General features: G+C 44.1%; 1 protein-coding gene across 4 annotated transcripts in view; it reads right to left on the bottom strand.

Annotated features, from left to right (window-relative positions):
• Positions 1–26680, bottom strand: part of jmjd1cb (jumonji domain containing 1Cb) — a 112734-nt gene that overhangs the window by 8596 nt on the left and 77458 nt on the right. For 3 of the 4 annotated variants that reach the window (XM_031739661.2, XM_039616051.1, XM_031739675.2), the window contains 17 exons: positions 22175–22280; positions 21893–22017; positions 21254–21397; positions 20380–20421; positions 17406–17676; positions 15921–16472; positions 15500–15842; positions 13477–14389; positions 13173–13370; positions 10441–10610; positions 7291–7453; positions 4439–6890; positions 2982–3183; positions 2033–2247; positions 1797–1949; positions 1544–1633; positions 1275–1399 (listed from right to left, as the gene is read on the bottom strand). In XM_031739661.2, coding sequence (XP_031595521.1) covers positions 1275–1399; positions 1544–1633; positions 1797–1949; positions 2033–2247; positions 2982–3183; positions 4439–6890; positions 7291–7453; positions 10441–10610; positions 13173–13370; positions 13477–14389; positions 15500–15842; positions 15921–16472; positions 17406–17676; positions 20380–20421; positions 21254–21397; positions 21893–22017; positions 22175–22280 — 6264 coding nt within the window. The remainder of the gene's footprint in view (positions 1–1274; positions 1400–1543; positions 1634–1796; positions 1950–2032; positions 2248–2981; positions 3184–4438; positions 6891–7290; positions 7454–10440; positions 10611–13172; positions 13371–13476; positions 14390–15499; positions 15843–15920; positions 16473–17405; positions 17677–20379; positions 20422–21253; positions 21398–21892; positions 22018–22174; positions 22281–26680) is intronic. The other variant, XM_031739667.2, reaches the window with a different exon arrangement.

The following is a 26680-nucleotide window of genomic DNA, read 5'->3' as shown; positions in this document are numbered from 1 at the left end:
GTAAAAGCTATTAACCATGACTCAGTGTGTGGCAGGTGTAGGCTGCAGGTCCTGTCTCTCACTCAGCAGTGGATCACAGCGACCCACACACGCTGATCTAGTCTGTGCCACAAAGGTAGCATCATAACAATGTCATACAAGACTGCCCCCACCCTACCTATCACTTAGAAAACTTTGTCAATGACATTAGACAGTCAGTGCTTACAGCTGTGAATGGTCCAATCTATATCTACAATTATAATCTACTGTTTTGCTTTAAGAGTCATGCCCAGTGGTGAAAGCTATTCTGGAGTTTTCTCTTGCTCCTGTTTTATCTTTTCTTTGCAATCAAATGTGGTTTACTGGTGACAGCACTCATTTCCCAGTGGTCTCCACTTAGCATATCTGTCTTATGAGCTGTCATTCCACAGCATGTCTTTATCCTGTCTTCCTTCTCTCACCGCAACCAGTCGCAGCAGATGGCCCCGCCCCTCCCTGAGCCTGGTTCTGCCGGAGGTTTCTTCCTGTTAAAAGGGAGTTTTTCCTTCCCACTGTCGCCAAAGTGCTGCTCATAGGGGGTCATATGATTGTTGGGTTTTTCTCTGTATGTATTACTGTAGGGTCTACCTTACAGTATAAAGCACCTTGACGCGCCTGTTGTTGTGATTTGGTGCTGTATAAATAACATTGAATTGAACTATTCGCGATTCATCATTTTGTGTTGCAGTCAAGGCCAGACTGACTGGCTGCACCACCCTGTGGTATTACATGGTCTGCTCTGTATCATGGAAATTAATGAAATGAGTCAGAGGCAGAGAACAAGTGTTTTCAAAGTAAATCAAATCCAATGTCAAAGGAAGTAGATTTGCAGTGTTGCAGAGCTCTGTGTGTATGCACTGCTGAGCAGAAACACAGGCCTTTGTGCTCTTAGCAGTTATCTCTATATCGAAATGTGACTAAAAACCTGACGAAATGCAAAGCCCGGGGTCCTGTGATACTGAATAACACACATTTCATGTTCATTTCAGCTAACCCTCAGCGTGTTGGGCCATGCACCCATTCCAAATTAGTCCATCATCCTGATATGGTATCTCCACTCTACATTAACACCACTAACAATCACTGTCAGCATCACATTATGCTGCTTTTCAGCAGGGAGCGACCTGCCACAAAACCACAGCTAACAAGTTTTTATGATCTGAACTCCTCTGCACATTTTAAACACAACAACACCACCTCTTCAGAAAGTCTTGACAGTGAGTCAGGATGTCATTGACTGGAACAGAGTGTGGTACCTGTGAGACTCCGTTGGTGGCAGGCAGTTTGGTGAGAAGGTTCTGTTTGCTGGTACAGGGACAGTGAGACTTTATATTGTGTTTTTCTCTTAGGGAGTGCATGGATGTCACCAACTCTGTCAGCACTGAAACATGACCAAATCAAACAACACACAATATTAAAAATGGTGCTGAAAAGTATCATTGTTCATCTGTCTTTGATTCATAAAATCTACACACCAGCTGCTGTTCAGGAAAGCAGCAACACAAACAGCTAGGCTGGACTGTACCTGAGCCAGGGATGATCTGGGTTGGCATGAGGTGTTTATGGTCGTGGGGTTGGCCTTTAACACACTTTAGCCATCCATACAGCTCTTTATCTGATCATAGTGAGAAAAAAGTCACACAGTGAACACACACCCACCACACTCAGAGACACGGTGTTGACGTAAGACGCGCATGTTATTGGAAAAAGACTCAGATTCTGCGGTTCAACAATTATGTTCCTGACTTTTTGTGGACTTTCCAAATACCCGCACTGACCTTTGGAGCTCTTTCTCTCCTTGGCCTTGTAGCAGTCTAGGCAGACAACAAAGCCACATTTCTGACAGACCCAGTGGATGTTGAAAAGTGTGGCTTCACATGCGTCACACATCTCCCTCACGCCTCTCACTGCTCGCTTCCACGCCAGCTTGGCTGAAACACACAATAAAGGTTCAGAGGAAAACACGCTAAGACGTGTTCATCTAAACTTTGACACTATTTTTGAGAAAACTTACCATCCTTCTTAATCCAGCTGGATGCAGTATTCTCTGTTGCAACCATCTGACAGAACTTGTCTCCTATGAAGCTCAGGATGTACTTGGCTGTGCTTTGGTCCAGGTGGCTCTGCTCCATTGGCCCCGGGACCCACAGGCTGAGGGCCTCATCATCAAACTGGTCTGGAGTGGAGAAGCCATCCATCCGGATGACGCCATTCTTGCTGTAGGAAAGCCTAGATGAGAAGAAACATGAAGGCTCTCTCAGTAAGCTGGTGCACACCTGTTACCAAAGAGGAAGCTAATGAAGGGCATCTAATATAAAAATGTTCAAAACGAACAAAGTTACGAGCGACTGTATTTTGATTTCGGAAGTGTTTTTGGTGACAAAAAAACTAATGTTGCTTATTTTTCGTCCTTACAGTAAGTCTTAACAAAATAGCTGAGAAAAAAACAGAAGTGTGACATGTTTTTAAAGTGCATGTAGTTTTAAAGATAAGCTGACGTTATTTTGACTCCAGCATTAAAATCCCAGTCTTCATAAACAGACACATGCACATTAAAGCAGGTTTTACTCTCAAACAGAGGCCTGATATCACAAACAACTGTTAACTTGTTACACACAAAGTTCAATAGTCTGACTCATGTTAACCAGGATGGGTTAAACTGGGCGTCTAACACCCAGACAGCCTGCTTCAAACAAAGACTATACTTATGAGATTATTAACAAAAACCATGAACACAGAGGGAACAACAGCATCAAAGGTGACCTCGACAGGTCATTCCAGGTAAATCTTAGCAGGTGTGCCATTCTAAGATCCCAGTGGTGCTCACACCAGACTCAGGTACAGTTGTGAATGTGAACCATCGACACGTTCATGGAAATCTGCATTATTGTCTGTTAAACTGAAGCCAGTACACAGATAAAGCAGGAGAATGAAGATCACCGTTCATAGAGTGAGTACTTTACCGTCTGAAATAGTAGAAACGACAGAAGACGGGGGAGTGAGCGGGCTCCTCCCCTTTCTTGCTGCGGACCACCCTGCACTCCCTACACTTCTGCAGGTTGGGGCCAATTTCTGAACATGAATCATCCTGCAGGAAGGACTCTCCCGTCTGCTTCAGCTTCTTCACTTTCCTCCAGTCCTTGAGCACAGAGCGAGGGATCCCATCTAGCATGCATAATATCATAATCATTAACTGTAACTACGCTTAATTTTTAAATATTAACATAGAGTTGCTCGGCAAGAGAAACACAGAAAATACATCAGATAAAAAAAGATGAGATTTTGTTATAAACAGGGTGTAGATGGAGACGTGCTCACGTCTTTGTCACATTTTTCTCTTGTCTGAAATCTTGAGACAAGTAAATTACAGAAATCATTCTGAGTAATGTCACTTTAAAAAGAAATAACATTTGATTAAAAAAACCATCCTAGCAGTTTTCCTTCAGAAAGAACGAATATTATATCTTCTTATAGAACATATAAGACCAACAGTCACATGGTTGCTTCATGCCACAGATGTTGTTTAGCATCTAGCTACACAAACAAGCCATACTTTTATCTGATAATCTTTTATCAACTGCTAAAGCTGGGAGCTCATAACTGTTATTCCTGTGTATCAGAATCAGAATATCTTTACTGTCACTGTAACAACAGAATTAAGTGCAGTCCCTGCGGTGTCAAGAAAGAAAAGTTTAAATATAATTACAAAAAAATAATATCAAAAAAGAGGCAGAACACTCATATAATGAATAAAACCTTACTGCACAGGACGTACCTGTCAGGCTGAACTGGAGGTGATTATGTGTCAGACACATATACTTAATGTGACAAAATGTGGAAAAGTTCACAGGGGCTGAATACTTTTGCAAGCCACTGTATTTATAAATGTAGGCTTGGAATCAAACAACACTTTCAGCCTTGGACTCTGTATAACATGCATGATGATGCTTCCAGGTCTGAAAAGTGAAGCCGTGCAGAAATACTAAAGCTGTGCTCTTTAGGACGAGCACGGTCAGAAAGAGTGGTTCTAAAATAGTTCAGACTCTTTACAGTCTATGGGAGTGTGAGCATTGCTAAACTATTTCCTAATGAGTTTATGATCGCAGTTGCCCATTTTGCAAATATAGTCCGTGTTATGTTCAGGAAGAGGATAAATGCAGTGACGATGGATCTCACGTTGGTTATGTCTGGTTTCACAAAGCTAACATGGACTTTCATTAATCTGTTATACAGTTTTGTTCCTTCGAGCTTCCCAAGAACACGTGAGAGGCTCTGGCTAACCTTTAAACACTGATCATCTGGCCATTCATTGGTTAAATGAACTCTGTTACCCCAACAGCTGCTATGACAAAAACACTGTTGGATGCTACCTAAAACAGCAGTGAGACAAACCTACAGTATGATATGAGCGAGGACTTACTGCTGCTGGCCAGTTTGAGTTTAGTCTTCTCTCGGGCTGATCTGAAGATGCCGTTGGGCTTCACGTCGTCCTCCTCTTTGTCGTTGTCTCCTTTCTTCTTGGCCATGTCGTTCTGCTTCTTCTTGTAGGTTGGTTTAGGCTGACGCTTGGCTCGGCCCTCCATCTTGCTCTCGCTGGTGTCAGAATCATCTCCCCCGCTCTCCGAACCAGACTCGTATGTGCGTTTGTTCACCCTCCTTGACCCCACTTTTCTCTCCTCCCCGCCTCCTGGAGCTCCTGCCAACTTTTCCTCAGGCTGTCTGTCTCTGTCACCTTTGCTTCCAACGTCTTTGCTCATCTCTACCTCGTTGGAGGTGGAGGCGCTGAGATTGACTGTACAGGGCTTGATCATTTCTGACATGGCTGTTGTGTTACTTGTGGTAGTGGTGCTAGGACTTTTCTCCACTTTCATACTGGAGCTTGTAGTAGTAGCTGTGTTCCTGTCCTCCTCGGAGTGCCGGGTTAACCAGGCTTTCTTCAGCTTGTGGTAGTTGTTGGGCTGCGCAGAGCTCGCTAAGGCTGATCCCAGGGACTGGCCATTAAGCAGGGGACTTGACTTGCCTGGTGTGGTACTCCTGCTCACTGAGCTATTGCTACTGCTGTCAAATGAGACCGAGGAAGCCTGACTAGTAGCAGGTGGAGGCGGGGAGCTGGAAATTGGGGTTTTCTCAGTGGAATCCACAGTTAAGGAAGAATTTTCAGTTGTGACTGACGTGGGAGGAGTAGAAAGGTTGCTTCTGGACTGTGCCGCAGCCAAAGCAGCTTTGTGCTTCTTGAGGTGGATAAACGAAGAGGCGTAAGGCTGACTCGAGCCAGAGATTGAGCTAGGTGTTGGGGTAAGGCTTGGGCTGGGGCGGGGTGGTCCTGCTACACTCGCAGGATTCAGAGAGACCCCTGGAGATGTGTGTGAGCCAAAGTCCTCCTGGAGCTCCTTTTCTGTCTCTGGTCTTATATGGCAGAGCACCCGACCCCCAGTGCCAGTTTTGAGTGCTGCAAAGTCACATCGAGCCGAGTAAACTGGCTCGGGAGTAGCGTTCCCGGTTTTACTCTGAGAGCCAAAAGCTGAGGAGACTAAAATGGCAGTCCTGCACACAGAGTTTGTAGCACCGGCTCCCACAGGTCCTGACACGCCTGGCACAGGGGTCTTTTTATAACGGATCTCCTCCAGGTTCAAGTTAGGCTGAATGACCCTACCTGCTGCAGGTTCTGTTAAACCCTCCCCTAGTCGTGGACATTCGTCCTGAAGCTTGGATGTGTAGAACCTCCCCTGGGGGAGCTCTTTGTGGATAAGAGCACCAGATTTCTTAGCACCAACGGGACTATCGTACTTTATAGACGATCGCACAATGACCGATGCCATTGCCGACTGGGGCTTATTTTTTGAGAACCCCTTATCTCCAGAGCACACCCCTCCTCTTTCCTCGATCAAGTCTCTGCCTTTGCACCCATCTGCTGATGGAGCCGCCATCTCCCCGGGGGTGGCAGAGGCCACAAAGGCGATGGCAGCAGCAGTTCCGTGACCTTTGATGTCCCTGAGCTCTGGCAGCAACGTAGGGGGCTTCTGCTGCTCTGCTGATGTTTTGCTACCAGTTACTGGCTGAATGGGTGTGAGGGTTGGTGGAGAGAGGCGTCCACCGTGAGCGGCTCTTTCCCTCTCTGCAGCCTCTTTGCGTTCCAGCGCGTGCTGTGTGGGTGGATGGAAGACAGGTGCTCGGTGGAGAGATGGCATTGCCCTGAGCTGTTGCTGCTGCTGCTGTAGGTGATGATGGTGATGGTGTTGGTTAGAGGCTGAGGATGAAGAGGACAACAAGGAGGAAGGAGGAGAAATAGCAGGGCTGCGACGGTCTATCCTGTCTACACCTGTGTGGAGCTGATGCTGCGGCTGAACGAGGGTCACCTGCTGACTGAGCTGCTCGGTGATTTTCCCTGCTAAGCCTTCTCCTCCCTCCGGCTGGTGCTTGATGAGAGGAGGGGGCTTGGAGAGGGAGTTTTTGGAGCTGGTGTGGTAGCTGCTCATCGACAGAGCTCCTGGGCTTTGCACGGCGGCCCCAACACCGGCCACGACCCCCGGGGCCCTGATTGACACTTTCTCATAGTAAGGACCGACATCTTTGGAGGGGTAGAGTCTGGGAGGCTCATTCACCACACTGTTAGACAGCGTGGTATAATAGTTGCTCTTTTCTGACTGCATGGTATGAGTGAGGGCGTGGCTAGTCTTGGGGCTTGGCGAGGGAAGACCCGGCATCCGAACAGAAAAGCTCGAATCTCTGCTTCTCTCTCTGTCCCTGTCCATCGCAGGGTCAATGGAGCGCTGTATTTTAGCCGTGAAGGGAGCGACCTCAATGCTCTCCTTCAGGATTTGACGATTTTCCTCTTTGTATTTGCTGACTCGGTCTGCTGCCTGGAGTGCCTCCTGAAAAAGAAAACGGAAACGCTGCAAGAAACGCTTCTCACATATTCTCCTACATTTGTCATTAAAACAGAGACCATGGGCATCACAGTCAGTTAATCTATAGATTTACTTTAATCAAATGGAAAATAAATGTCTCAAAAGGCATTTGACACGCACATCTAAGCTTAGCTGAAACTGTCTGTCTGCAGCATCAGCTTTGCTTCTTAACAAAGTGATAAACAGGGTAGAGCGCTGATATGGCCCATGTGCCTTAATATTTACACATGACATAGACAGATACACGATTCTGATGACTGAATGTGTCTGCTACTCTCATTGAAGAGCGTAGTCAACCCGCCTTTTTTCCATCTGCTTTAAAAAAATGAATGTTTATTAAACGAGTGTGCGAGTAGCCACGTACCTGTGGATTTGTCAGACGGGCCTTGCTGTGGGGATCCAGGTAAAGGTGGTGCAGATGGACATCTTTTCCTGTTGGAGTGCGACTTCTGTCTGTCTGCTCCTGTTTAAGCTGTGCCAGTGTCATTGTCCTCATGGGATCCACATAGCCTTTCTTATCCACATCTCTGCACACACACAGGGCAGATATTCACTTTATGAAGCAAGCTTTTAATATCTTTTTCAACAACTACGCCCACTGAAAAGATCTAACTGTATATGTGTGTATGCAGGTCAGTGTTCATGACTCCACCATAAGAAAGAGACTGGGCAACAATGAAAACCACTGCTCAGCAGAAGGAACATCAAGGCTCGTCTCAGTTTTACCAGAAAACATCTTGATGATCCCCGAGACTTTTGGGAAATACTCTGTGGACTGATGAGACAAAGGCTGAACTGGAGGTGTGTGTCCCGTTACATCTGGGTAAAAGTAACTCAGTGTTTCAGGAAAGGAGCATCATACAGTAAAATATGGTGGTGGTAGTGCGACGGTCTGGGGCTGTTTGGCTGCTCGGGACCTGGAAGACTGGCTGTGTAAATGGAACCAGGAATTCTGCTGTTTACCAAAATGTCCTGAAGGAGAATGTCCGGACATCTGTTTGTGACCTGAAGCTGAAGCGCACATCAGCAGGACAATGATCCAAAACACAGCAGCAAGTCTGTGTTTTGGATCATTGAGGACTTTGGAGTAGAGATGGCACGATACCACTTTTTTATGTCCGATACCGATATCATAAATTTGGATATCTGCCGATACCGATATGAATCCGATATAGTGTGTTTTTTAATCAATAAAACTGTTTTTTTTTTTTTTAATTTCTTGCTGCATTTTGTATAAGTTCATACTCAAGTTTAAATAAACAACGACACTAAAGCTATTCTGTTATACCTGTATGTAAAAAATACACTGCGCCCAAAATATTTCATAGTTCAGCAACACTGATCAATCTAATAAACTTAAACCTGCTCCATCCTCCCTATTCTGGTATTTTAAAGAGTACTTAGCAGAAATATTAAGCAACCTAACTAATAGGGTTGCAAACTCCCAACAAAAAAAAAAAAAAAAAATAGGGAACCACCCCACCCTCCACCTCATGATGCTTAATCGATGTAATCAACTTTAATTTGATGCAGGGTGAAAAAAATGCACAGAAATAAATTATTTTTCAAGAATAATTAAATAGATTCAACATCTTTCTTCAACAGAATTGCAGACTGCACAGATGGTACCTTCTCAAAGAAAAAAGTACTATAGCTTACTAGGGTATATTAGACTTAACAGTTACTATATACAGTAATGGACTTCTATACATTTTACATCAGATTAAAACTTTGGGTATAAGATTCAGATAATTATTTATTAAAGCGAGACATTTTAAATGAGAATAAGAAAGAAAAGTATGTCTTTGTGCCCCTTTTCCCTGTTCATGCCCTATCGGCCCCCTGGCTACACTTTGCTAGATCCGCCCCTGCACAGTTACCAGCCGTCAGCTACGTAGAAAAGGATCCTGGTGTAGAAAGTAATATTAAATAAATTCTAACAACAGCTTATCAAGCTTAAACGTGCTGCTGTTGTTCAGCTGCTGGTTTCCTCTTTCTGGTGCAAAGTGGGCCAAAAACAAAGAAGAGAGACGGACTCACGACAGAAAAGCCGATCAGCTGATCGTTAAGCAGTTTCATGATTGAAGTAGCAGCAGGAAGGTGAGGGAGAGGCAGTCGCTCCATATATCGGTTATTAAGCTTAACGTGGGTACGCTTTACAAACATTCAGAGATGAACTTACACACTTGCTTTACTTCTCTCTGGGATAACTTCCTCGGAGATGAAATGCTGGTTTGGTAGCGAGACTACAAATACACACAGCCGCTCTATCACGTGAGGCATACTGCTCCGACGTGCTACGGTTATGAGCCGAGTTACGCCGTGTTGCAAGTTTTGTGAGGTGCTTTTTTGATATTTAATGGATCGGATTATATTTTTTATTTTTCGCCGATATCCGATCCAGTAATTTAGGTCAGTATCGGACCGATACCGATACGTAATATCGGATCGGTCCATCTCTACTTTGGAGTGGCCCAGTCAAAGTCCTGACCTGAATCCCATTGAGGTGCTGTAGCATGACCTTAAAAAGATGGTTCATGCTCAACCCTCCAGTGTGGCTGAATTTGGACCAAAACTCCTCCACAGTGCTGTAAAAGCCTCACTGGCGGTTATTGCAAATACTTGATTGCAGTTTTTGCTACTAAGGGTGGCTCAACCAATTATTAGTTATTAATTAGATTTGAATTTTTCCCCCTTTAATAATAGTGTGACAAACATACAAACATACACCCTGCATGAACTGGGAAGCAGTAGAACCACCACCAGCCAACTGCCAATAAGATGTCAGCAGATTAGCCCACTTTAGCCAGATAGCCAATCAGATATTAAAAAGGCAAATCACTGAGAGAAACAACTGATGGATGATTTAACCTCAGCCATGTTTGTGTTGGGTAGTCAGTGATGTTGGTTGTGTAAGGAGGCTACAAGCTGCTGAATGAATGGCATTCTGGGTAAACTGCTTCAGTACGACGTTACTGCCACTTCATCTGACTGAGCAGGTACTCCCTGCAGCTCAGAGCCACCTCAGGTCTCCTGCTGCTCTGTGAGAGCTCTCTTGCATTATTGCTATATAAATGCAATCCATTATGTGTGAGGTTCAGTAAGAAGTAAAACACAAACATTTGTGTTCTAAGGAGAATGAAGAAACTTAAAGACTCCTTAGAGTACCATGACCTGGGAGACTGTCTGGTTTTTAAAAACAAAGTATTTTAACAGGAAGTAGTTCTTTTCCTCAGCGTGGACTTTCTCCACTCTTCAATAACAACAAGTCACAATGGCAAAGTGGCCAAACTACGATCTTTATGTTAATTAAGTGTTTTAAAGTCAACAGTTAATCAAACCATCCATAATCTGTCCTCTGATCTGTAGAAGTTGAGCTGGAGCCTGTGGCCTGATTTACTGCACCATCACCTCCTCAAACCTAGACGTCAGTATTAATGTGGGAAATCATCACGTTTGGTGACAGAGTGACGATGCAGCTTTAACTAAAGCACTTTTAAGAAGAACTGCTTACTCTTTATGAAGATCCACGCTGGTCTTTGACAATGGAGGGCTCGTGTGGGCGATCTTGACAGGGGGGCGGTGGGCATCGGCGCTGGCTGGCCGGACAGGAACGTGGCTCAGCATTCCCAAACTGTCAGCAGCAGCACCAGCAGTCTTATGGAGCCATGGACTGGCAGTATTCTACACAGCACACAAACAAACACACCACTGTTATTCTGCTCATGGCAAAAAACTATGTGAGGAAACACGTGGCCAAACAATAATGGGGTGGAGGTTATTTTGTGCCTTAGACACTCGCGTCTGATTCGCCAGTAGCTTTTTTAACACAGAGGCTCAACACAGCTGGAAAAACCAGCATTATTTCAGCTTTTATTAATAAGACAAATGTCACTTTTGGGTGAATGAACCTGACATGAGCTTTCAGTTCCAGCTGAACGGGGTTAGCTCTCTCAGCGCATGTGTGGGCAACACAATTTATTACTTTTAATCAATAATACTCGATACAGGAACTATAAATGCATGCTAATACTGAAAATGGCGTTTTATGCAGCAGCTGAGAAACTAGTCTGTTAGTTAATGCACAACTATTCACCTGGATTTTCCTTTATGGACGCTAAAGCTGAAATCCAGCCTCACAGGCCATGATATGCTATGAATATGAAGATACTGAGACGGACAGACAAACAGTGAATTTGTCTGACCTAATAGCAATAATGTACACAGTTAAAACATGTTATGAATCACACTGTAAATGTTTAGATAGTTACTTTTTTTTCTCAGAGCAAAGCAAATCTGGTTTTTTAAATATACATGATTGGAACATGTTCAGCTTTTGCAGCCTGTTTACTAAAACTACTAAATATATTTAGTCAAGTTTAAAGGTGTCCCGTCAGTCATCCTCAGCTCCGACCATCCTTCATTTCATGGTTAATGAACGTGTTTTCACCTTTGGAAACACTCCTCGTTTTAGAGACACATGCAGGTCATTGTGTATTACATTATCACTATACAAGGGAAAAAAACTAAATCAGGATGCTGCAGAGGGACCCGATCAGGGGAGCTCAGAGGAGGGTCATGGATGCATGGACAGGATGAGATGGAAGGTAACGATCCATGCGTGAAGAGAGCGGCCGAACGATAAAAGAAGAAGGTGGTAGGTGTTCTCGACTGATTGTGCGTTTCCTCTAATCAACATGAAATGGTTAATGGGCTGATATAAAGGCCGTGTATTCCACTTTTCTGCTCTGCTTACATGAAACATGTTTGTGTTGTTGCTTTGAGTGTTTTTACTCCAAGTCACATTCAACAACTCACACCTACACACAGCACTTGACTCTGTGACTTCAGCACTTTCTAATAATCACGCTCACACTCAAACTCTGACAATTACAAGTTGTATTTGGGCTTCAGTATCCTGCCCAAGAAAACTCTGGGATACAGATCGAGGGAACAAGCTGGTGTATGTCATCAACCCCACAGTAAGGGGTCAGATCACAGGTTTCCTCCATGGACTAAGAATAATGACTAATGCAACCTGAAGCCACGAACTCCCCCTGGATTGGACTAGTCACTGTGATGTCACCCACTGGTGAATGCACTCCACACAGGGAGGACTTTTGTCTGCTCAGCTTTTTAAAACCAAACATCATCAGCGAGTCACAAGCCCGGGAACATGAACGGTGTATCTGAGGGACGCTGCATGCTCACTAGCTAACAACCTGTGATTTATAAGTCACACGTCTTTACTGAGGTCATAGAGCAAGACAGCAAAAGGTCCCATAAGCCTCTAAGCCACCAGGCATCTTCTGGTCACCAGTGAAACTCCTGCTGGAAATGAGAAATAATTCTACGCCTGGAACTAATGTTAAGTGTAAAAGTGGACCTTTCAAGGCCGTCAGTTTAAAGGTCTACCTTCCTGAATGAACACACAACTGGTGCGGTTACTTTGGTACTGATCACCAGCTCCAGAAACAGATCAGGTGACCATTAAAATACTAAAAGAATAATTACTTTTATGACAGTCAGTTGTATCTTATTAAAATATCATCCACAAGGTGGCAGACTTTGGTATCACAAAGCTCTGTACTACTGCTATTACTAGGATCCATGTAGAGTTGTAGCGCTGTTGAGGCATTTTTAGGAAGGTGCAGAGACTTTCATAGATCTACCCATGGAGCTCAGCAACGTTCATTTCGGCCTCACAGGTGACCGTCTTATTTTATTATTGTGTCACACATTATGCTCATGGCCAACAGGCTTATAGGCAGGGGTGCACATAAGTGGTCTGCAGGTGCGCATTCGCTGTCAAAACAAAAGACGCGCACCAGATAAGAAGTTGCAACGCGCGTTTGCGTACATATAAAAGGCACTGAGGTTTGCTTTGGAAACCAAAGCAGTGAACTTTTGAACATCAAAATGAGTAAACCATCACTTCATTCTGTAATCGTCAGCACACTGGAATATGTTTTTATAACAGACATCTGAATAAAATCAATGTAGATATTCTAAGGACAACAAGGACAGTACAAAGGAAAGTGTCATCCTGTTGAATGAACTGTGGTATAACAAAAACCAGAGCTTAAAGCTTAAAGATGAGACTTCTTCTTCCTGCCTACCAAATTTTTCTTTCTTTTTTTCCAGATCCTTCTCTGGATCCTCCCTTTTCCTTCTATCTTTGTTCACCAGTGGAAAAATGAACAAAAACACAAACACACACTGATATGGGCGCTCCTGTACACCTACCCTCCTGAGAGAGGCCTCAGAATTCACAGTAACAGGATTTTCAGGGTGGACCCACTTAGCTGTGGGGGGCAGGTTGAGCCCTGGTGGGTAGGACGTTGGTGTTCCGTTGGGGTACTGCCACAGGATTGGGTACAGACCAAGTCCTGCAGCCCCGCTGTGAGCTTGGGCTAGAAGAGATGGTGAAGGGTGGCCCTGGCCCTGAAAAACACAGACGCATCTTTACCTTTTCTTTAAAGGAGGGTAAAAAGACAAAGACACACTACTCTTCTCCACAGTACAGGACTGTAGCACACAGGAGGCCCACCTGTAGGTACTGCTGCTGGTGGGGCAGAGCAAGGTGACCCAGACCTCCCGGAGAGTCGAGTCGAGGGTGGAGAGATGCTGCAGGAGGGGCCATGGCTGGGAGCACAGTGGGAGGCAAAAGGTGTGGGTGAGGCAGGGCGGAGGTGTGAGCAGGAGCAAGGAGATGGGAAGCTGCGTGGGGGTGTGATGCAGGGGTAAGGCAGGGCGAGTGGGGGGAGTGCAACGTGTGCAGGTGGGGATGGAGATAGGCTGCCACGTGATTGGATGAGACTGTTGCAGAGGCGGAGTTCTCTGCGTCGGAGCGAACCAGAGCTGGGTCTCTGTAAACAGTGAAGGGCTCATTCTTCTTGATAATGAGCGGACTCTTTGTGTTGCTGCTCGTACTGACCGCGCCCGACTCTGACCGCACTGGCTTGAAGCCAGACCGCGGAGGTTCTGCCGGCTCTATTTTAATGGGCAAACGAGACGGTGGAGGCGGGGAAGTATCCGAGTACCTCGGTATTTTATGTTTAGATACCTCGGGGGAGGTGTTAGCTTTAGGTTTAGAAATGTCCACCAGGCCTGCGTGGGTCTTAGCTTTGACCAGATCAGCTTGACTTGCGTTTGGGTAGGAGGGGCTCGGAGAGCTGTCGGGGCGGGATTTCTGCTTCAGGGAGTCCAGGTGAGTCGAGCTGGGGTTTGGGCTGGAGGCGATCTGAGTTTTAGATATGTCAGGGGGGAGCACCGTGTTCATCTTGTGGGGGGCTGGTTGCTGCTGAGGGTGTTTTCTTGTCTCTTCAGACAAAGAGGGACTCTTCATGCCAGGGTGGAACGACTGTAGTGTATGGTGCTGCTGCTGATGAAGATGATGGTGAGGAAGGACATTTTTCTCCTTTTCCACCAGCAACACACTTTCAGCTATCGATGTGACAGGCCTGGGAAAAAAGCACAGCAGAACCCGCGGGATTATTGGTAGTTTCAACAGAAAAGGTAAGAAACAAGTATGATATCGCACTATATTTGAAAGACTATAAAGTTAAACGTTGAGAGAAGTCAGAGATCCTCAGATCATGGTGTGGTCCAGGGCAGGTTTCTGTGACTGTATCCAATCCAGGATTGGGACACTTTTATTTTTCAAATTTCAGATCCTCAATCCACTTTGTCTAACCCTAACCCGACCAGGTTATTTTTCCATCTATCCATCCATTTCCTTTTAACCTACTCAGAGTCACAGGCCTGTCTGAATGTGACAGGAGAAACAGCAGGATGCATCCTAAACATGCTGCTAGTCTAACTCAAGGCTACAAAAGGCAAGAGAATCAGCAGGAAACTTAACATTCATGTCTTTGCACTGGAGCCTACAGTACCCAGAAAGAGCCTACATGGCAAGAACATGTAAACACAGAGGGGTCCTAGTGGGCTGCTAACAGCAACATCCACCATCCAGTGCGCTGCCCTACGTCTTGGCTAAGTGAGCAGTACCCAAACTACTGTGTAGGAACAAATACATACTAACAGAATATATATTTATGGAAACAAGATAAAACAAAGTTCGGTAACTCTCCCTGCAAGTTTTAGGGAGATCACAAAGCCACAAATGTGCAGTAGCTACAAGACACAACAGGCAGCGATCCCAGCAGCTGTGCCAGATGTGGTTCTGATTTTGATGACCAGAGATCCATTGTGTTTGCTAAACTTGTGTCAGCTGCTAATATTTTAATATAAAAAAGTGTTTTACTCTCCTAAAATAGGCCCCCAAAATCCAGCATTAGTTGAGATCTACAATCAAACAGCATTGGAAATAATTCCAACTCCAAAAAGACAGTCTACGGTATGAATTTCCCAAAAATACGTCGCCTTGATCTCGAGTTATCACAGTCACCAGATTTTCAGAAACCTTGACCCCTGACCCTATTGTATCAATTTGAAATTTGTACGTTGCTTCATTCTCTCACAGGCGTCCACGTTGCTCAGCCGCCGTCCCAGCATCAGCCCAGGGGTAAAAAAACGTGAGCTGAGCGATTTAAAACATCGTATGCACTCACCTGATGACCTCAGAAGAAGCAAACTCCATCCTGCTGCTTATGCTCTTAGTTGCCGTAACGCCGCCTCCCAAGACGCCTTGCTGCTGCACGGGAGGTTCCATCTCCGTCCTGCGGCCTCCCTCTGATGGTGAGGGAGACGGAGCTACAGGAGGCGAGGAGACGGGTGAGGGGTTGAGAGAGAGGTAAGGCGAAAGGGCCGTGGACTCGGCCTTTTGGGAAGCGAGCAGTGCCGACACAGCCTCTGAACTCTCGCGGTGCACGGTGGCCTGGGCGTCATCTGTGATGTCAATCACACTGGCACTGTGGAGGTGGGACAGCGATGGCGTCTGGGATCGAGACGACGCTAAAACAAAACACAACAACGTAAGAACGCTGAACTGATAATCGTCAGAGATGAGAAACTTGCAGCAGCTCACTCTACCTTTCACAGTGTTCTTGCTGTTCTCCAGAACGCCGCCCTGGACAACATCAGACATCAGCGGCGTCTGTTGCCGTGGAGACTGGGTGATCTGCGTTACTGCTACCAGTTCCTCGTCTTCCTTTGATAACATTTTGCTCGTTTCCTTCACTACGCTCTTTTTGACATCCTCTGTCACTTGAAGCTCCGCCCATGGAGACAGGCGGCCAATGACAGACGAGGAATCGTTCGTCTTGGGTCCCTGCAGAAGCGGCTTCTCGTCCTCCTCCATTTTAGAAATGGCACTTGGTTTCACGTCACTGCGAGTCTTTAGCTCGTTCTCAGAGTTGGGCTCTGAGGAGGAGGAAGAGGAGGAGGAGGAGGAAGATGAGGAGGTGGAGGAAGAAGATGAGCAAGAGGAGTGGGTGGCTCTCTTATTGTGAGGATTTTCTGAGTCGCTGCTCTCGGACAGATCGGACGTCATGTCGGTCTTCAGCTTCTTTAGACCCGCCTTCTTCTCATCTTCGTCACCTTTCCTGCGTTTGCTCGCAGACTGTTTCACCTTGGACTTGGGCTCTGAACAGATGACAAACAGGTGGGATTATAGTACCTGAGTGAGACTCTCTACGCGTGATAGCGACAGCCACGCGTTCCTCTACAGATTTATTTTGGACAGATCGTTGTGTAGTCGCGTTTGAGAGCAATAGAGACAAAAGTCAGGACGGTTGTGTTCATTTATAGACATTTTACGTATCAAAAACAAAGGCAAGCTACTGTATCTTATTAAAGATGTTAAGGAAAGAGACAAGAACACATAACACACATTAACAGAAAAGTATTAGACAATAATATGTTGGATTGTTGAATCATTATTTCCACCCACCTGTTGTCAGAATGCACAGTTTAAATATTCAGGACTGGAGGTAAAACCTCAGTCAGACCATAACAATAATCGTATAAACCGCTCAGGCCACAGAGCCAGTGAGAGGTTAGTCTGGTTTAGCCACTAAACTGGGTCAGGTCCACACACATGGGTGAGACATAAAAGGAAGCTTTTCCTAAACAGAACCAGAAACCTACACAAACTAAACATGATGGTACATAATACATCATATTAATTAACATCTAACATCTGGTGCAAGTCTTGGGATTACATTAAGCTACCCTGTGCATAGCAACCAAAAATTGCTTCTTTTTTTCAATAGGTTAGGTTAAGGTCATAGACTGTACATAAAAGATGGGGAAACCCACCATGACATCAGAGGTTAGTGAAGTCACTTTGTGAAAACTAAAGGTGAACAGCTAGCTCGTGCTAGCATGATATTCATACACCCATTGTTCTGTTTGACTCGAGCAGAAGTTCATTTATTGTTTTCAATATGACATGAAACTCTGGACTTTTTCCCACAACGGCTAACAATTAAATGGAGGTTTAAATGGCAGTGCTTCCATAAAATGCCTTTATATGTGTGCATGTTTTTAGCTTTCTTGTGATGAAACCCGACTGACCTCGCCCCGCGGGCTCTTCTCTTCGGTCCTTTTCCTCCTCTGGCACGCTGCTATCTGATCCCTTCCTCCTGGAAGAACGAGAGTTGCGCTGCTCTCTCTGCTCCCGCCCACTGCCACCAGGCGAGTGGTGTAATTGGCTGACTGGTTGCTGACTCTGCTGCGATTGGCTCAGTTGTTGGGAAGCCAGCATGCCCTGTGAGCCTTTAGAGTTGGGGCCTATTGATGTCATGATGGGGCGAGGGCTGTTAGCTTGGGCTCGTGTGTAATGACTCTACAAGAATTAAAACAGAAATAAATAACAAATTTAATTTATGTACAGAAATCTACAGACTTGTAAATCACAAACATAACTTTGATTTTACCTACCAGTACATAACATGCACCTCAACAACATCAGTGAAACTACCTACATCAGATTCTATTGTTCGGCTTTCATTGTTACGGCTGGCAGGCTGTATGCTCCACACAATCAAGCACTGGCTGACACGTTTATACATGAAATTAATAAACAAAAGAAATAACTGGTCTACCATGGGTTTGAAGCAACTGTACAGATTATGAAATAAGAAAGGAACACTGAAACAACTACCACAAACACACGGTTGTTCTACATGGTGTCTATGTGACAGTCACGTATTTATGTCTGCTTGATATACTTCTGCAATAATTTAAAACATGAGTTTAGCTTCAGTCAAAGGAGCGTCCACAGACATGAACAATGCCTGGAAGAGGCTGGAGTCATCAAGGTTTACTTTACTTTGTACTTTCTAGTTTCAGAGAATGTTCCTATTTATCATGTGCAACTGAGGGTCACGGTCTACCATCATTCACATGACCCACGCTGCTGTCGCTGACAGCAGACAGGAAGGACAATATTGCTACGAACTGCCACCACAGCAGTGATGGAAGATGACAGAGCACACACGGATCACTGGAGCTGTCCCTAACTTGGGTTTTATAGGCTGCAGAGTGCAGGGCAGTGAGCTGATCTCAGGCTAGAGAGAGCATCACTGTCCTAACGCATCCTGATACTGTGACTCTCACAGAGCAACACTCACACAGGTCACTGTCATTCTGTTTCTTATGGTTTATTAGGTGAATGTACATACCAGTACGCTCAAATAACTGTAACCAGTACTGAAAATGTACAAAAGACAATGCTGCATCTGTTCATCTACTTTTGCTGTTTACAAAGATCATTTCAGAAGGTGTTCAGTGGTCTGCACGGTGAGATCCCCTGTCCCTGAAAGCAGACCTACTGAATACCGTTTGTGAACTATACTACACTATTTTACAAAAGCTGCAAGGTATTAGTTTACTGCACACATACAGTACTATGCAACACATTTGTGCTGCACGAGAACGTCACCATTTGTAAGTGAAATGAGGTCTTTAAGAGTTTTTTGTTTCCATCCCTGTGGAAGCATCAGTGAGGCTGACACTGAGGCTTCATAACCAGGCTGTGACTTCACCTTTCACTTTTTGTTGACGGTGGCAGTGGGCGCTGCTTTCTTCCCCATTAGTCAGCGTCATCCTTAATTCACAGCGTCAGTACACCGTACAATGAAGCTGGTTCAAAGTGAGAGTCATTGAACTAAGTACCCACCCACTTTTCATGACCAACATGGGCCCATGGTTATTTCCCTGTAATCACTAGAAGCTGCCAAACACTGACATTCAGCGCTGTGTGGTCGACGTTAGTCTGTTGCTGTTAACACACTTCTGCAGGCTCTGACATGTTGGAGGCTGCTGTGTGTGTGTTTATTCACTCTGTCCTGTTCCTGACCATGAAACGGACACGGCAAACAGTCGTCCATGCTAAAACGGTCAAACCGTGGCATTGATAGGACAGAACCTACAGTCAGGCACATGATGCACAGGACATTCAGTATCACGGGCCTGTGAGAGTTAGTTCTTGATTCACTTAATCTAATCCTTGGTGAAAGGCATAGCTCTGTGTTTCAGTACACAGAGAGAGAGGACGCTGTTTCTTAGAAGTTGGATCTCAGGGCTTATCAATAAAAAGCAACCCCACACTACACAAGACACTGCTGCACTGACCTCTGTGGTCAGATTCACACACACACACACACACACACACACACACACACACACACACACACATCGTCACAGCTGGGAACAGCTATATTACCCGGGGTGTGGCGGAGGGTAAAGCAGCCAGTAGATGGCGCTGTGAGAAGCACTTTGGCCTGGGACTGGTTACTCTTTAATGAACATGTGAAACATTACTGTCTTTTGACTTCCATGAACACTGTAACACGTGAACACAGAGTACAGATTTAGGTTTAAGTTGTAATCTGTGTTTATGGAATTTTAAAAAGGTTTCAACAGAAAACGTTTTAAACTGAATTAATGCATGAATATTACACATTTAAGATGATTTAGGCAGGTCAGCTATATTAATTTAAAAAATACTGAAGAGATGAATGGTGCCTGAAATATTGTACTGTCACAGATCTACACATTCGACCTTCACAGAGTTTAATCTGTCTGCTCGAGCAGTCCAAAAGACAAATGGAGTAAACTACTCGATGTCTGGCCGAGTGCCTGCTGAGACATCCAGTATTATTTAATAAAACCTGCAGAGAGATTTGCAGAAATTAACCAATAAGACTGAGAAGACAGATCAATCCGTCGCTCGTCTGTTATTTTCCACTGAAGCTGATCACTGACCGTGTTTCCAACTTTGTCCCAGTGGGTGACACTGGTCCCAGACTGCATCGCAGTTCAGAGGTGATGTGTGGAATTAGAGCTCCACTCCAGATAATCAGCTTGTTCTTTATAAGCACCAAATGAAAACAGTAATTGCATCAGGGGTCTTTATATTGTAACTACAGGCCTGACCCTGAGTTAAGATTTCGGGGTGTGTGAAAGTCTGTCAGCTTTGTTCTACTGCAGAAAGTGTAGGACAGGAGGGTTGGGAGGTGGTGTAGCAGTGGGGGTTCTGGGGTACCTGAGTGTTGCCAGTGGTCCCGCCGGGTCTCCCTCCCGCCATCTTTAAAATGTCAACGACAACAGGAAAAAATAATAAAAAGAAAAATAACAAAATGAAATGAACACAAAGAAAATGTGGGACAAGGAGAAATGTTGTTATTGACTGCGGGACCAGAAGTGACTGGCTAAGAGTTCAACGTTAGCTCCTTACACGAGCTTGCTTCAAACGAGTCTTACGTGGCAACTCGACATTACATCACCACAGTTTAATGGTCATCTGCTGACATCGCAGTCACATTACACGGAGCCAAGAGGTGAGCAGAACAACAGAGAGCGTCTGTGTGTCTAACCTCTTACTCAAGGTTCATAGAAACTTTTACTTTAAAGGCAAAGTTGGCAATTTAAAGATACGGTGAACACAGAAAATAAGGAAGCGGACATTGGTCAAACAGCTCTGTGGAAGAATCCGGAGCCACAGCTCTGTTCAGGGAATGCTGACTTGGAAATGTAAAGGATAATGATGCAGAGCATTCAGAGATCTGTGTTGACCAATGTCTCTGAAACGGACAGATAAACAGAGAGGATGCAGATGATGCTGAGATTAGATGAAAAGCAGCAGCTTATGCTCGCTAACAGAAACACAACAACGAAAGCCACATGCTGGATGCATTCAGCTTGACAGTCATTAATACACCAATCTCTTTTATTCTACAGCTTTATGTGTTTAGTCTCATCCCTATGTCAACTCCACACCCTCATCAACCTAAGATTTTGCATACAATCCATTATTTATTCTTCATTTCTAATTTCTCATTGAGTACCTACAGCACAGGTGATAGTTTATCCCTGTATCTCATATTTCCTTCTGTGTCTTTGTGTGCGTCTGTACTCACGTGGGCAGTGTTATTGTTCTGACTGGATCGCGACCTTCGCCTGGAGGTAATACCGATGTTTTCCCCTTTCAGCAAAGAATGAACAACGTCATCCAGAAAGGTCATCTGGACCATGGATGGATCCACGTTCTGAGGCTCTAGCACCTGAGCACACACACCAGGTTCATTCAACACTCGTATCTTGGAGAATTCAAACGATATCAAATGATTTCACGGAACAGAAACTAGATGCAAATGTAAAAAACATAATTACAGTATTTTACATTGCTCTGCATGGACAGGTCTATGGTATTTGGGCAAGAACAGAATATCTGCAAACTGCTAACCAACCATTAGAGGCATCCTAGATACACCAAAATCCTCACGAGATTTTCATCAAACTCGGCCTCTGACCTTGAGGTAACTAAGATTCAAACACTTCTGAGACTTGGATAGTATCAATTTGATTTCATTGTAAATCAGTAACTGGGCAGTGTCAGATTCATGCCTGCTTTCATCGAAGGCTAACGGGAAAAAGTCAAACTCCACTTCTTTTGCCTCTTAATACCAGATGAAATCAGATGAAACGTCTGTAAATGATTATTATTTTAAACATGATGAAGACATAGAGGGGAGATGTGTGTGAGTGCATCCACGTACCTGGTCATTCATAACGACCATGTTTCGACTGAAGAGGTCGTGATGTGTAATGATACCAGTGAACCACTGGGTGGCCGAGTCTTGTCTGTACACACGCACACGGTAGCCATTTAATGAGTAGGGACCTGCAAGCCACAGGAAACAGTTCCCACTGCAGTTATAGTCCCACTGCTAAAGTTACTGCACGTTCCTTATAAAACAACTATTACAGTAACGATGTCACTGATGTGGTGAGCTTTTAGCATGTTAAAATGCGACCACACAGTCCAAACAAAAACTTACCTTGCATAAAAATTTCCTGCACCTTCTGGTCTTTGAGCCAGCCTTTCACTTCTTCATGAAGCTGAGGGTTGTCTCTTAACACTGGGTTTTGACTGTCCACCTCATCCTTAAAGACACAGACAAGTACCAGCAAATGATTAAACAGGTGTTTGAGTCAAAGAAGCCCCACCAGCTCAGAAACAAGCAGACCGTCTGTGAGAGTCATTTAGACACAGACGATGGTTTTCTCAGCTAACGGTGGCACCGTGTTCATTTCATTTCAACTTCAAAAGCTAATAACTCTTTAGAATGTTTACATTTCTTTATTAATATGACCAAATATTATTATTTTCACAAAAGTCCTAAATGTAGGAAAAGAAAGCGTTACGTAAGTGGAAGCCCATACTTCACAGTGCCTGTGTGTCAGAGGCTCTGTGCCATCCTTCTTGCACAGGCTGATGTTAGTTCGTGGATCTGTGGTGGCTTTTCTGTAAAGTCTAATCTAGATGTCTCTTCCTTAAAATGATGCATGGTTCACAGCGTGTTGAGTCCAGACTGGGATCATCATGCCGTACTTGCTGGAATGTGGTTGATGAAAAGATCCAATGATCATTCTTTCCGGTTCCTTGGATTTTTCCGACTGTAATAACGTACTGATATTCCCTCTGCTAACATTCCTGCTTTCTCTGATGGATGTGTCACTTGCACAGTATGTTGTGGGTTCAGATAAAAAGCTTGGCACACTTGGAATAATCTTCAGACAGTTTTCCTGCTTAATTCAGTTTATATCTACTGAATAAAGATTTTCACATCACACTTTTCATTCTTTTCTAATGCATTTCAGTGTTTATGATGTTTTCAACCATGCATGTTCATACTGCAGTCTATCAACAAAAATGTTCAAAGGTGCCTTTTTGATCGTCTACATGAGCTTTAGCACGATGTACAGCAGTGCTGTGCACAGCATTGTTGTTCCACGACTGAACATTAGACCCTTAAAGGATTAAATAATAACTAATGCAGTCACCTCCCTCAGTCCAGACTTCTGGGAAGGATAACAGTGGGTTTTTTTTATTTGTGCAAAGGCCTGTCTTGGTAAAAGCTAAAGCAGAAACATGATAAGAGCTGAACTGATATCTGTGGGTGAATTCGTCAGTAGTAATTACAATGACAGAAATACAACTTGCACAGGAAAAACAGTTTTAACGACCCTATTTTGGGGCACAGATACAAGCTCTTTGTTTTTGTTTTGTTCATTCAGTTGTTTTATATCCCGATGATCATTGAAATTATTTATATAAAGCTGCAAAGTCAAGTTGCAAACTGCTCGTCAAAGGTTGCTTTGAAGCAGATGGCCGGTTACTTGCACACATGTCGTCCTTTGGTTGTCTCGGTAATCCTCTAAAAGCATTTACTTCCAGGTCATGTGTCAGTCATCGTATGCTGCCCTGGCGGTCACGGTCACTGCACACCTCCAAGGTGAGAAAAGTGTAACTCGGGACCATTTCGCATCGCCGGTGGTTATTTTACTCTTAGTCACTTGAAGTCATCAAATATCATCATAGCAAATCCGTCCAGTGTGGACGCAGCATGTAAAGCTCCGTACAAACTGGAACCATTACCAAGATGGCTGAGACAGGACTTGCACAGCGTCACACCTGATTCTCACTGCAGTGACTGAAAACATTTAAAAATCCAACTTCTGTGAAAATCTGATGATGTTTAGGTTTTATTAAAAAAACAAAACAGATTCACTCTGAAACTAGAAACCAGGAAAAAATGAAGTGTAAGTGTTTTTTAAAGACGTGATATTATATTTCATACAGCTCTGACGCTCTATTGTCAGTGCGGACCTTTAAAAGTCAACAACTGTCCAGAATCCACACACATGTGCAGATACAACATTACTGCTGTGCAACTAGCCACAACCAAAAGTGAAACAAATACTACCCAGAAAGATTCACACACACATATTTCTACATGATACCTTGTTGGAGAAGTTTCTTAGATCTATAGTGTACTTATTATTAATTTTTTAAATTATTTTCTGGCTTTATTGGACAGACACAGTGAAGAGTGACAGGAAAGCAGAGCGAGAGAGGGGAAGGGCGGCAAAGGGCTGCAGCTCGCCGCTCTTAACCATCATACAGTCGCCTGCTCATCCCACTGAGCTGATTCGTTTATTCATGTACACTTTGTACTACAAAGTGTTAGTTTTTAGTCTTCTGTGACCTCATTTTTATTTCACAGTATAAGGCCCTCACTGTGCACCTGTGGTACCTGTGCACACTACTATGTACTGTTTTTATTCTTTATCCTTTCGCTGTAACGCATGAAAAGTATCAATAATTTCATTTTTCTATAACAACAGATTTTCTGCTGTGACAGTAAAAAATAAAACCTGTACATTACACACCTGCAGAGCAGAAAATGTCAGCTGCAGTTTACAAATAGAAAGAAGAGACGCTGCCTTTCTACTAGTGCCTCTTTCTTACACACCAAGGTAAGAGGTATAAGACAGAAATATCACAGACTGATGGTCAATCGGAAATATCACAGACACAAAGGAATGCTAAAAGACGACCGAGTAACCAAACCACAGACACCACAGCTCACAGCTCCGTGCACACAGTTCAATCAGGAGCTTATGTGCACTACAACTACAGCTTGTGTAGTAATGATCCATTCAGAAATGTTCCAGAATAAAACAGATTATTAGTATTTCAATCAAATAAGTCGGTCCTTCTCCTGGAGACGGGCTGATACAGATCAGTAGCTGCTCTCATCTCAACATCTGAACAAGGAAAAAAAAAAGATCTAAACGTTTTCTCATATGTGAAATCATCCATAATCTTCTCTATTGTTAATTACTGTTTACAAGACTGTATGATAAGAACTGGGGTTTGAGCACACGTCCGTGCACGTCTCCTTACAAATAAAGAGTGGCAGGAGTCAAAAAGACACAGAGGCTGAGGCTCAGCAGGAAGTGAGGCAGATGACATGAAGTCCCAGCTTTCATTTCACCTTCTCCCTCCCTCTCTGATCCTGCTGCAGTGCTCTACTTTCAAAACCTTTTTTAACTCCAAATTAAACCAGTGTAGCCTAAAAATAGCCCAGTGGAAAGCAGTGTGTCTCATATTCTAGAATTTGTCCTTCTGATGACTAATGACCTCTGTTAATAGACTCCTCTAACTCTTAATCCATCCCAATGAGCCCACACACTATTCACTGTGTATGAACAGTGGAGCTATGATGTTACCTGGGTTTGTTAGTCAGTATGAAGCTTTAAAACCTGCAATAATCTCTCCTCTGTGCTGTTTTACTCCTGACAGTAAGTACAGAGCCTCACAGAGCACATTGTTTCATGCTGCATGCTTACACCCATACCTGTGAATATACGGTGGATCAGTGTAGACGTGTTTACACACCACACAAATATACAGCTTAACCCAGGCAACAGGCTAATACAATCACCCAATGGCTTTGTTGCAAGCTAGCTTACATGAATATAGGAAAAGAGACATTATAGTCATGAAGCAAAGATTTTGAGTAGTGTGAAGACATTCAAAGGTTTCTCCAAGAGGAAAATCTGTCTGCACAAGTTAAAAATGTATCAACTTTTCACAAAATTGTATCCTGCGAGCCCATCTGGTGAGATTCTGGCAAAGACTGCAGCTTCATGATTCATCTTTGCTTGTATATACAGTAATGGGCTTGGAGAAATGTCAGTTTGAAACTGTTCTGAAACAATTTTACTCCTTTTTCTGATGGCTGTCAAAACTGAATGAATGATGTAAGTTGGCAAAAATGAGCAAACTTTCAAAGCTTTTATTTTGTTTTGAGGGTTTTTAAGTCAGATCTGAGTGGTGACTCTATACGTGTGGTTTTACATAGCTCTTACATACGTTACATCATAGTCTCTACAAAGATTCTCCCACAGAAGTCTAAATCAGACACAACAGGTGACTGTGCAACAGCAGGGAGGGGCAGAAAACACAGAGACAGAGCAGCTTTTGTATCAGCAACACTGCAGGGCATAAAGCCATAAACCTCCTCTGAGGCTGTCAGCTGAACACTATTAAAATGGGTGTGTCAGCTGCTTGCTGCCTTCCTCTCCCCACAGCCACACTTAACGGAGGAAAACAAAGAAAACTTAATTTTGTAAGACACAGAAGTGATCCTGCAATGTAAACAATACTGAAAGTCCCCTCATGACACCATCAAAGAGTCGGGCTGGCAACAGCTTCCATGAAACCCAATACTTTGTACTTTGTGGTTTCCAGCCACATCTCCATTGGATGTTCCTGCTGAACTCCTAAAATCCCATATCCCATTCATAAGACTCAACTTTTCAAAGTGAACTTAACAGTAGGAAACTGTGTATTTGGTAGGCTCTATTATTAACAGATTAATCTGCATTTGGTGCTCTAGTAATAAATTTGGGGCAGCAGGACAGCATCTGTTCTGTGGTTTATATGACTCGGCTGTTTTGATACTGGACTGATAAGCATGCTCACACTATGGACT

This window comes from Oreochromis aureus, linkage group 8 (assembly GCF_013358895.1).
Source record: "Oreochromis aureus strain Israel breed Guangdong linkage group 8, ZZ_aureus, whole genome shotgun sequence".
Classification (NCBI taxonomy): domain Eukaryota; kingdom Metazoa; phylum Chordata; class Actinopteri; order Cichliformes; family Cichlidae; genus Oreochromis; species Oreochromis aureus.
The sequence above is the reverse complement of the archived record's forward strand: the minus strand, read 5'-3'. Positions and strand labels throughout refer to the sequence as shown.